The 12,951-nt window shown below is 34.9% G+C and overlaps 1 protein-coding gene across 7 annotated transcripts in view; it reads right to left on the reverse strand.

Annotated features, from left to right (window-relative positions):
• Window positions 1-5,960: 5,960 nt before the first annotated feature.
• Nc73EF (oxoglutarate dehydrogenase Nc73EF) overlaps window positions 5,961-12,951 on the reverse strand; it is a 35,335-nt gene continuing 28,344 nt past the window's right edge. For 5 of the 7 annotated variants that reach the window (XM_073084789.1, XM_073084784.1, XM_073084787.1 and 2 more), the window contains 9 exons: window positions 12,381-12,634; window positions 11,902-12,014; window positions 11,359-11,546; window positions 10,828-10,921; window positions 10,261-10,453; window positions 9,643-9,780; window positions 8,979-9,143; window positions 7,947-8,060; window positions 5,961-7,425 (listed from right to left, as the gene is read on the reverse strand). In XM_073084789.1, the coding sequence (XP_072940890.1) occupies window positions 7,326-7,425; window positions 7,947-8,060; window positions 8,979-9,143; window positions 9,643-9,780; window positions 10,261-10,453; window positions 10,828-10,921; window positions 11,359-11,546; window positions 11,902-12,014; window positions 12,381-12,634 (1,359 nt within the window). In that variant the 3' untranslated portion in view covers window positions 5,961-7,325. The remainder of the gene's footprint in view (window positions 7,426-7,946; window positions 8,061-8,978; window positions 9,144-9,642; window positions 9,781-10,260; window positions 10,454-10,827; window positions 10,922-11,358; window positions 11,547-11,901; window positions 12,015-12,380; window positions 12,635-12,951) is intronic. The other 2 variants (XM_073084791.1, XM_073084790.1) reach the window with 1 other exon arrangement.

Genomic DNA, 12,951 nt, shown 5'->3' on the forward strand with positions numbered 1-12,951 from the left:
TTACTGAAAATATTTTATTGATTTCCTAAATAACCTGTTACATAGTGAGATAATATTTCGAAACTAATTAAAACAGGCTTATGTTACAATGTGTAATTAGTTACACATTGTAACATAAGTTTCATTAATGTATTACTTCAAATAGGCCTAAACCTCTAGGTTAAGTAGTCATTAAATCGCAATATACTAGTTTAAAATAAAAGGGCATCAGTTCAGGTGCAATGAGAACCTTTTCAGAACTAAGCTCGGGGGACTCTGATTAATTAGGTGCACCGCCCAACCCCTTTGAAATATTTGCCACAATTAAAAACGTTTCTAAGCTCCTTAAGATTCTGCTCATGAAAGTTTCTGAGATTTTCTCTGTAAAGATGCCTCGTTCAAATAATACTAAATTATCTTACAAATTCAACCGCTATAATATGTTAATTTTAAAAGATAATATTCATTAATAGAAACCACAAATGTTTATCTACCAACTACTAGATTATAGATTTCTGGTATCTAATTTTCTATTTATTAACCGACTTCCTAAAGAAGAGAGATTATCTATTCGACACGTATATATTTTTTTACATCTTATGATCGTATATTAAGTATGTGTACTAAGTAAATACCATTAAACAGCTGGATTATAAATATTTTTTATTGATTTGCCAGTAAATACATAGGTAGTTACTTATAATAATTTTCGGCAGTTTCCAATCTTTTTTTATAATATGGGTGTAGCAGACGAGCATGCAGTCCACGTGATGGTAAGCGACTGCCGCCCAAGGACATCTGCAATCCCAGATAGGATTAGATATTCCCACCTGAGGTCGGCCACAGATGCGCCGCTACCCCTGAGGACTAAGCTGGAACGCCTCGGAAAAGTATAAGAGTCAAGAGAGGAAAAGAAGTCTTGAATTGGTGATGCAAAATAAACATCGTAACACGAAAAATTTCAATTGATTCTCACTGATAATAAAAAAATACAATCCTATTATAAATAACAAATATTTTTGTCTTGATTATCCTTAGTTCTTTCCTTAAAGTAGGAACTTTACCATGCTAGGCCTAAATATTAAGTATTAAGAAATCATTATAACAAAGCCCTTTATTAACACGCTTTTAGTAGTTTGGGTTGTATGTATGTATGTAGGTATGGAATCTTTGAACCCGATTTCTATCCACTTTAAACGTTCAGTTTAATTCAAAATTTTGAATAATTATCAAAAACCGATGACAATTCACAATTTTAATAATTTTGTACCATCGACCTTATCAATATCCTCAGGATTAACGATTTTCGAGGCGAGATTGTTCGAGCGCCTTAGAGAAAGTTCATGGCAAGTTACTAGATTGCAAATAATTTTTGCTTTTTAGTTTCAATAACTGTTATTGCGTGATTTTTGGTTTAGAAAATAAAATAATGTTATTTCCCTATAACTTCATAGAAACTTGATTTTTTACAAACGATGCATAATGGTGGTCGCTATAACAACAAATACTAAAAATTACTAAAATAAATATAGTTCAAAAAACTAAAAAACACGCTTTTATGATAAAATCAAATAAAAAGTAGAAAATAATTTTCAATCTAAGAATCTAATAATGGAAAAAGTGTGGGGCGCTTTTCGAATCTGATAAATGGAGCACCCCACGGTTTTTCACAATTATACTATTTACTGTTCCTTAATTGATTCTTAGATTGAAAATTATTTTCTACTTTTTAGTTGATTTTATCATAAAAGCGTGTTATTTGGTTTTTTAGCGCGATAAGAACACGACATAGTCTTTCATAGGCAATTATTGAGTCTGAGTTTATGATTAATTCTATAAATATACCTATTTATAACCATTGAAGTGTAATTTGTTCAAATGATAAGTCTCATATTTCCATGGCGTAGGTAAAACACATTTTAATGAATAGTTATGTATACATCATTGACACTTATATCATTGATCACTGTATGGTTTATTGGCATTAAAAGACACCGAAATATAGCATGCATGACGAATCAATCATTAAATCAAAAACATATATACTTATTTACTTCTGTTTAAAATAACAAAAACATTCAAGGATCATAAACAACGAATAAAGTTACTTGTATCGTGGGCGATTCGATATCTTAACAAAAATTCATCATACTCATTATACTCAATTATATGGTTCATAATTAATTAGGAAGGTGTAACTTACTGTATTGTATATCTCTTTGTAATAGACATGCATACATGTTGCTGTGCTCTATTTTGGCGCTCATATTTCGCTGTCTGGCTCACCGAGCCATAGCAGATTTGTCCCATTGTTTAAATTCATTGAGCGAATTTTCAATGACTGTTGGTTTCACAGTGGTGGGTATGTCCTAAAAATATAAAGCGTGTTTTTTTTTTCATTGGATTTGTCTATGAATTTTAGAAGGTTCATAATTATCTGCCGTTTCTTGAGAATTTTCCTATTAAGTTTTGCAATCTGTCGATTTTTCTATTTACGAGTAGATAGATAGATTAAAGTAGGTACATACATTCTTTATTCGCTTCTAATTTTTATTTAAAACATTAAATTAAAACCTTAAATTATATAAGTACCTACTTACCTCTACAATGGTTTATTTTAGTAAAGTACAGTCCACGTCATATGTAGGTTAAAGAGACGAGAAAAGAAAAAAGCATTAAATAGGTGGGCCTTTTGTCTGTCGCCGCCAAATTTCAAAGACTATTTATACCGGACCCCACGTGCATAGAATGAGAAAAATTTCAGCCAACCTTATTTTCCGCCGATGGTATGTCATAGCTTTTGGAGACATGCTTTAACAAAGCACGTCGTTGCTTCGTTGATGTGAAGGAAACTCAAGAAGTAATGTATAAAAACAATTCCAGTTTACCATTCACGACCGATATTAAAGGCATAATACCTAATAACTAACTATGGATGGATGAAACATAAGTAAATAATAACCAAACAGCTTCAGCAGTCGGGACGAGTATTTTTTTTATTGTGGGAATTGTATCTACTATAATACACTTCCAAGTCCAAAAAATACATACCTATCATACAAGTAGATTTTGAGTATCATTTGATATTAGTTAATACTGGTGGTAATCCACTTACTATACAAACTTATTTAACAAAATTAATAGTCAAATAAAGCCATTTTTTACGCTAATGATATTATTAAGCGTAACAACAACATTCTTAAAATAATTTACGAGAATATCTATCAAGATTGTAGGTACCTACTATCTGCTTCTACTACCTGCACACATATGTGCTTTCTTTATAAACATTATAGGTAAATGATATATTTATAGTATTAAAATTAGTATCAAATATTAGCCACAAGACCTCTTTATGTTCCATGACTGTGGTGCTACAAGTAAGAGACCCAAGACTGGAGTGTACTCCACCGTGCTTCTCCATGGCTAATCTGTACAAGGAGCCATGCGTTAAAGGCGAAATTTTGTCAAATATTTTCGAAGTGCTTATAAGGCGTCCAGCAAGTTGACCAAGGGATTAACATGCCTCCTGAAGCACGAAATAAGTATTTAAATAATAATAAAATTATCATTGATAAATAACATTATGATTTAATTAAAAAAATATTTCAGAGCCTGACTTTTGAATGTTTCTTTAAATATTTTGTGTTGTACTGTTTCTTAATAAATAACTTCTTAATAAACTCATAACAGGAACTAGATAGCATGAATGCAATAGCGCTTCCTCATAAGATCTAGTCGCAACTCACCGTCAGACATCAAGGCACACAGAATTTGTACCGCCATTACAAAGTATTAAAGCAGCTCAGGGAGGTTTTAGAAAACAAAGGACTTAGCCTCGGGAGAAACGACAAAGTGCTCTGATACTTCTGTAGATTGTAGACTTCACGGATGACATTTTAGTCTGTTGAGAACAAAATCTCTTTGTTGTTTGAAATGTTTTAGCAGAAAGTACATAATAATCTTAATACCTACAAAGTTAAAATCTATTAATGTCACACTCTCGTTTTAATAGGTACAATTTCTTGCCAAAAGTAACATGTTTATAAGTACATGACGAGTACATTATAAGTTCTCAAAAATATATTGGTCATATATTTTATGTATTTAAGTATATGGTGCTATCATTAGTATATGGTGATAGCACCATATACTTAAATACATAAAAATATATGACCAATATATTGGTGAGAACTTAATTCTGTTTTATCTATTTAAAACAGAATTTTTCTTTCTGAAACGAAAGAAAAATCTAAAAATTTTAATGATAGATAGGGATGTATACTTAGGAAGCTTGATAGAGTGGTGTCACCCTGCTTTCCTGAACCACTTGTCAAGTCCGTATTCATACCACCGTGAGGGTATAGCTATAACTGCTCACTGAAGCATTCTTACTTATTCATATAACTTTCATAACAGGAGCAGGGACGTAAAGCTCTTATAATATTATCACAGCCCGCATCTTCAAATAAAAGGAGAATGTCTGACAAAACGCAACGTTTATTCAAAAGAGCACGTTGAGCGTCTTTGAATCGTGGGCAGCGTGACGTGCAAAACGCACTTCGGTGTGATACAATCTTTAATCATCGCACCTTTTCGTGTGGACCGCGCGCTTCGCCAAGCCGTTTATAAATAGAGCGTTGGGAACGCTTTGTGAGCTGAAATGAGACTAGCGAAAGATAAGAATCTTGAAAGTGCTCCAAGTGTGCGGTGAACCGCTTGCCCGTCAAGGGCGTAGATCTATGGCACTTCTCTATTTAAGAACCCATGTGTTATTTCTGCTGTTTTGTTTTACATTAATGGTCGTCTCGCTATCTATATGCCCTCGGGTTTATCTTTTTGTGTACGTACTCTATGCGTTTCACGCGTTGCAATGTATGGTTTCATATTGTATTTTAGTAGCTGCATGCGTGTTTTTATAGAAATGTCGCACGCACAGATTTTATAAAAAATCTCTCTTTGAAGTTCTCTTTGAAAAAGAGCTTAACTGATTCCATGCAGAGGCACCACAGTTGTGCCATGCCATTTCTTTTGTATATGGCGGGTGGCACCCGAGAGGTGCCAAAATTTGAAGCCATAAAACTCGGATAAATTGACGTTTATCCGAGTTGTATGGCTTCAAAGTTGTTCTGAAAACAAAAGTGTCTTTATTTATCACGTAGTTCCTTCCTAGAATGTCAGTTTCAGTAGATCACGTGATTTCACATACTTCAGGGATTGTAAACCTTTCAAAAAAAAATATTATATTATTTTGCAAATTACTGTAATTGTATTACTATAATAGTACCTACTTTTCGTTAATAGTAAGCCAATAGAAACTGGATTAAAATATTCGTACTTTGGTGTTTATCTTTGTCTGAATAAATAGCGCAATCAATTTCGATATTCTATTAGAAACCTATCCATTAATAATTTGAATTTTTATTCTAAACAAAACACCAGAAAAGAACTATCATATCATATATATCATAGTCAGTTTTGTAAACACTAATCGAAAAGTTAAACCATGCACTTTCGCTTTTGGGTGGCTACTAAACTTATAGCACGTGGAAAAAGCAAAAAAAACGATAAGTTACAATTCATGGCGGATGGCACCTTAGCGGTGCCATCAAAGTTCCTGGCTTTTGGCACCACAGTGGTGCCACGAAATATTTGTTCGCCGCCAGGCGTTAAAGTTGTCCAAAAGGCCGCCGCATTGAATCGGTTAAAAACATCGTGCATAAGAGTAAAAATACGGTATATGTCAAAAAAATCAACGATTTTATTTACCAATTCTTTATGTCCCACATCGAGAGAGATTTGATGAATAATTTAAATCAAAATCATATGTGCATTTCATCATGCATAGTGCATCAAAGCATATGTAATAGTCACCAGCTTAACATAATCTACTTAACAGCAGGCGATTGTTAGTTTAAAATTTAGATTAAATCATAAAAATAAATATAGGACGGAAGGTGGAGATGAATTTAAACTCCATATAATTTGAATATACGTTTATTTGTAATAGGTAACTAGATCAAACTAACATAATATGAATTAATAAATTGACTCAGGTTACCTACCAAACTTGTACCTGTCATACAATCCGTTATCATTCTTAAATCTCTATCATTCCTTCTCCAACATACCTGAGCGATAATCCAAAATACGTGAAGATCCAAATTATATAACAATAAAAGTGTGCATATAATACATGCGAATAGTGTTCCAAAGCAACGTAACTCGAACTATTCAATATATTTATCGTTCGAAACGCGAAAATTCAGTGTCTCAAAATTCTACGTTACTGACATTTTTTTCTAATAAATTAATAAACGTAGGTACATACTTACAACATGAAGTTATTAATTCTACATACAGATTAGGCAACGACATGTAAAGCGAAATTTAATTAGAATAGTAGTACGCATTGATTTGGTGTTACTCCTTACAATGAGCCGCGTGACGGCGGTAACTATAAACATGTTAATACTTTTGAACTCGCTCACTAATGAAATCACATCATACAAAGCTTTAAGACAGTTAACTTCTCACAAGATATAATAACCTAGTACAATACGCAGTTATTGTAGATTTTCGAAGATTAACGCCAATTGATGAGGTGACATTTTGCGACTTTGTAATGTCCCACAACGACATTGTATGTATTCCATTAACGACCGAATCCAATCTAAGTATAGGAAACCGATAAGAAAACATAATAGAGATAAAGTTACGTATCCGATTTATTCGTGTCTAAAGTAGTATTATTTATTACTAACTAATAATATCTCATACAATATCGTTATACGAGTGCTGCACAAAAATATTACAACTGGCTACAATAACATTTAAGGGAGATTTTTTAAAATCTCACTAACAAACGAAATATAATAGTAGCCCTAGTACGTCACAGACTAGTCAAAGGACGTAGCACTTACGATAGCGGCACATAACCGTTGATTTAGATAAAACTTAAACAAACTATTTGTTGGTATTTATATACAGAAATCAACACTACATCTCATTGAAGGAACACTACGTGACACTAAGTTATATTGCTTTAACATTTAATAATAAATAAATTAGCGAATCACGTATTATGCTACATTTAATTAATAAATAAGAATTTATCTAAACAAACTACCTAATCCTGAAGAGAATTATTGAAAAATACTGACAGTAACATTGAAAATTATTTGAACAAAAAATAATAGTCACAAAATTTAACGTTTATGTTTGAACATAATAAATATTTTCAATCCTAAGATGGCAAACAATTGTTTTATCTACTACAGCTTACGACGGTGGTTTGCTATTTTTGTAGTGATATATTTTTGATTTGATAATTGAGTGCAGATAATTTATAGGATGCAAAACTCGTCGAGGAGGTTCTTCAGCTCCTTGTTGTGGGCGGCCTTCGAGCCCGTCGCCGGCGACGCGGCCGTGGGGCGCCCGTTGTAGCTACAATCACACATATACGGTTATAAAAGTATTATATATTACTAATAGTTCATACAACAATTCCCTTTATAACTTATGACACATTAAGCTTGCAGTTTGAATGTGTTGGCGATGAAATGATACCGAGCAAAAATAAAAGCTGAAACGTGAATTGTTTGCAAAATAAATGGTTTAAGCTTACTAAAAAACTAAACAGGCCAAAACATAATTTCATGCGTATGCTAGATCTCATAATATTTATATTTTATACTAGCTGTGCCCCGCGGTTTCACCCGCAATATTAAAAACAAATAGTCCAATTTTTTTTTATATGTATACATAAAAAAATATCTGATATTTAATTTAGATTTAGATGATTTCTTTGGTACCTATTATTTTTGTTATTTGGTATCTATTTTCTTTGATATCTATTATTTAGTATCTTGATAAAAAAATGTATCGATTAAAGTGCAGTGATGGCAGAGAGACACATAGAAGCGTGTTAGTTAGCACATGGCATATGCATCTACGGGGGGTCTCACCTAATGGTGCGTGCCACAGTCTCCACCTCGGCCTGTTTGTCTGAGTCAGTCTGTGAGGACTCACTCCTGCCAAGGAGCTGACTAAACCAACCCCCTTGCGATTGGGACTTTGCCCTGCAACCAATGGCTTTGGGTTATGGCACTATGAATGTTAGTAAAATGGCAGCAAAAAAAAGTGTCAAGTGCTGTGTCACGATAGATATGTGGTGAACGGCTTGTGGATACTATTCAAACTGCAAACTTTTTGCGTACATCTACATATCAATATTGTAATAAATTGTACACAATAAATACGTGACAAGGGAAGAATCTTACGACTTTTTAAGATTTTTAATTGCAAAGTACTATAAATTTGAAATTACTAGTTTTGAAATAAGTTCGATCATTGAACTTCAGAGACATCCGTAAAAACCACTGAGATCCCCAGTACATACAACCAAGGAAAATCTACCTATGGGACAATCCCCTTTCAAAGCGGGGCTTATTGCTCATCGGACCTTTAAAGTCCGATGGATTTGTATAGTCCGATACATAATTAGGTGTCCAAAATGTAAATAAAGTTATTGACCTATCAAGAAATACGTTAAAAATTGTAGTTTCGTATTCCTGACGATATAAAGTAATACAACGGTAATAAAATAATAATCTCAATACATTAAAATTCACATTTTGCAATAATTATATTAACTCAATTTCATTCTATACAGTAATAATAATAACAACAAGGTTTATAGTAGATAATTAAAATGTGATAATGGTAACACAATCGGGATCCAAAACATTTTTGTGCCGCCATCTCTAAGTTTCGTAGCTTATGTTATACATTCATGTTCGTGTTCGAACTCGAATGTTTTTTCTTTTTCATAGCGCGTTTCTTAAATTGTGTGTAGTTGTAAGTTTTCGTTTTCTATAAATTTATTAAGGTTTACAATACCTGAAATCATATTTTGACTAAGACATTTGTTTTTTTTTTACATTTTGAACGCCTAATAATGAATCAGACTATAGAAGCATATTAGCAGTAGTACGTACCTGATGTGTTTCTGGTTTTGCAGCATCGTGCGGAACCGCGGCTCGATGTAGCTCCACGCGCCCATGTTCTTGTGCTCCTCCTGGCTCCACACCAGCTGCGCGTTCGGGTACTTGGCCACTTCCGCCTTGATCAGGTCGTACGGGAACGGCGAGATTTGTTCCACTCTGTTCACGAGTAAGGAACATTATAATATATCCTAGTATAGGTAAGTTAATTAATAACTGTACTTATTTAATCATTGTTTAATATCTACAATTTAAGGAATCTGTCTCTGATTTTCTAAGAACTGTCTCATCCTCTTAATTAATTGGCACAATACGAAAGTATTTTTTAAGGATATCTTTATGGAAACTGAATTAAGTTATTCACTTTAGAAAGAACTAAGGTTCTTACATAAAAATAAATTAAGCACAACAGTCATGGGAATTTATGATGTTTTAAAGAGTAGTATGTTATGACTAAACAAGACATCCAAATATAAGCACCATAAAACCATGAATCATAAATAATAAAGGATACACTAAACTAAATAAGAAGCTCTTGTTCTGTGTATGAAAAGGTACATACGTCATCGTCACAGCCATCTTAAATTGATCCATCAGAGCCATTTTTTCTCGTGAACTCGAGTGGTATAGTTATTATCGCTAGTGTAATTCTGCTTACCTAACGATAGCGATGTCCTTCTCGAGCCCCCTCTCGCGGCGCTCCTTGAGCAGGTCGTAGTACACGCGGCCGGAGCAGAACGACACCTTGCGCACGTTCTGAGGGTTCTGCGCCGCCACGCCCTCCTCCGGGATCACTCTACACAAGCGAACGAAAACATATATGTTTGTATATATAGATAATGAATATAAAACTATGCAAAGAAACAAAATTGTATTGTTTGTATATAATTTTAAAAATTACACCATACGCTATTGGTATGACAGTTAAACATAAAAAGCTCTTAATTTTTTTTTTTTGTTTCTACCACCTTGAAATTCCTCAGTCAGCTTTGAAACGATCAATGCTGAAACGGTTGTATGAGGCTTAGGAAATTTATTTGATTCTAATGTGACTTGCTAAAGTAAAATTGAGAAGTTCATAAATTGTTGCTTATATACGCTAGATTTTTAAAACACTGAATACTTCTGCCTTTTCAGATATTAACAGTGCTTACATTAAACATCCATTTTATTAGATCTATTATACCAATTCAATAAAAATGTATTTCAGTGCATTCCGTTCATAAAAAGTATTTTTTATACGTGTCTACATATTGCCTGGAAGATTATATGTTACCTCTTGAAAGCAGTGCCATCGTTCATGTCATCAAACGAGGACTTGCACTCGGGGTGACGCAGCAGCGACTTGGGCGTCATCAGGATGAGCGGCTTGCGGAACGGCAGCGCGATCTGCCGCCGCAGGATGTGGAAGTACGACGCGGGCGTCGAGCAGTTCGCCACGATCCAGTTGCAGTCGTGCAATTGACGCACTGGGGAAATTGCACTCATTAGTTTATATCCGAAACATGCATAACCCCGCGACATGTAAATCTCAACCTACCTACAAAGTTAAGCAACATAGGGCGCAGTCGCATGTTGGATGGATTACCGGTAGTGGCAAAATCTTACGCGGGCTTTCATACTCCGAGGAACACGTGTTACCGTCGGCCATGGTATTAATTATGGAATAGCATTCATTTAACCTCGTCGGCCTTATGTGCGATTTTAAAACATCTGACATGACTGTGTAGGCCCCTAACGCACACCCCCTCCACTAATAGGAGGGCAGTGTGGTGGAGTATGCTTCATGGTTTGTTTAAGGATACCTATGGCCAACATTAAGCCTTAAATATAGAATACTAACCTTCATAGTCAGGGCTCTCTGGTGGCATGTAGTCGGGATCGTCGGCGCTCATTTGCAGGAAACGCTCCAGGCGAGCTGAAGAGTGCTCAGGACCCTATTAGAAAAACAAAACATATTTATTAACATACAACATAAAGTACTGAAAAATTATATGTTGAATTATATTCGAAATTACAATTGTATCTTACAAGGTGTTAATATTTGTCACATTGATATATTGTTTACTATAAAGTACAAGAATAATGTTTGTCGCATTGATATATTGTTTACCAAAAATTATATGTAAACGAGCATGCATTTCACGTGACGGTATGTTGTCTCTACCACCCATGGACATTTATAATCAACCCCAGATAAGTCTCACTCCGGAAAAATGTCTCCCTTATCACATCCGTCAATCGGAACACAGTAGCGCTCACCTAAATAAATGTAGAGGCAATTCCTAAGATGTTTCCACACTCTCACACCACTCTACCCTCTAAATATCCTTCTACTTATCTATTTAATAATACATGTTTAAGTTGTACTCACCATGCCCTCCATGCCGTGCGGCTGGAGCAGCACGATGCCGGACTGGCGCACCCACTTGGCCTGCCCGCTCGAGATGAACTGATCGATGATGCACTGCGCCACGTTGTTGAAGTCGCCGAACTGAGCCTCCCACAGCACCAGCGCGTTCGGGTTCGTCACGGAGTAGCCCACTTCGAAACCGAGCACGCCTGCGACAATCGATGAGACAAATTGTTGAAAGAAATTGAATTATAACAAAACTGTACAAATTCTATATCCATCCGACAATTACGAGCTCTAACTAAGGTAGCCGCTGGAGAGTTCAACTATCATTACATGTTGAGTCATTACAGTTTGAGACATAAAAAGTTTTTTTCTATTTCAATAAGACAATTAAGTTGCATAAAATTAATGTCCAACATTTAATTATTGATAGTAAAGTTGATAAACATGTATTAAAAAGATTAAGCACTCCTGTAATTAATGATTCCTCCTAGCCTTTCTCTTCCTGTTATTTTATATTGTGTACAAATAGGGAAGCAATAGCATTTTTTTATTTCTTACCATATTCAGAAAGCGAGCTGTTGCAAACAGTGTAGGGGGCCTGGTCTGGGTACAGGTGAGCGAGGGCGCAGTAGGTAGCCTTGTCCACTTTCTGGTGGTGCAGAACGTGATGTCTGTAGACAAAGAATACAAAGTTAAAAAAGAAAATTAAAAAGCCAATGGCCCAGACGTCCTTACCTATAAATCACAAAAATTGGAGATTGGCAATGACTAAAGCAGTTGCAAGTAGGATTTAAAATTAATGTACCCACCAATTGTATTGCTTAAGTTTAATCATTGATATTAATAAACTTTTCATCTAGACAAACAATAATAAAACAAAACGAATAAAATCAAGAAACTGCTTTCAATTTAAATAAAAGCTGAATAGTACAGTTTTAAAATCAAAATATTTCTATTCACGATACATTAGTTAACTTTTTTGCACATGAATACTCAAAGAACTTCTTTGTTATTACTTTGTTATTTGTTTTGTTTACCTGTGAGAGAAAGTTCCACGCTCGACGTCCTCTCCGGACAGCCTGACGTGGATGCCTTCCTTCAACAACGACCCAAAGGCCATCGCCTCAGCCAGCGCCCAGTCCACGGTGCGGTTCTCAACCATCTCCATACGGGCCTTGAGGATACGCAGCAGACCCTTGTGGATCTCGAACTCAGCCGCGTTGGGGGGAGGGGACGAGAAACGCTTGCCGATGTGGACAAGAGTCTCCTCTACGACGCCAGTGGTCGACATCTATAGACAAAAACGAGACAGGTGCGATTCTTAATACGTCCATAACAACAAAACCTTTAATCACGTGGGGTCTTCAGGATAAAAATTATATAAAAACAATGTTATACAGAAATGCATCATTGAATAAAAGAAAATCCATCAAGAACTTTTCGAGTTTAGCCGATAAGAACATACGATACCTGATTTTTGTATAAAGATGTGAAGCCTAAAATTATTTTCCTATCCATATAGTAGAAGATCCGAAGCTAAGTCGAACTGGACCGAGCTGATAATAGAATGAAACTCATTTTATAACGAAATTAGTACATTGGGTAATA

Source organism: Epargyreus clarus, unplaced genomic scaffold (assembly GCF_041222505.1).
Source record: "Epargyreus clarus isolate Ecla_fem2 unplaced genomic scaffold, WU_Ecla_fem_2.2 ptg000021l, whole genome shotgun sequence".
Lineage (NCBI taxonomy): Eukaryota > Metazoa > Arthropoda > Insecta > Lepidoptera > Hesperiidae > Epargyreus > Epargyreus clarus.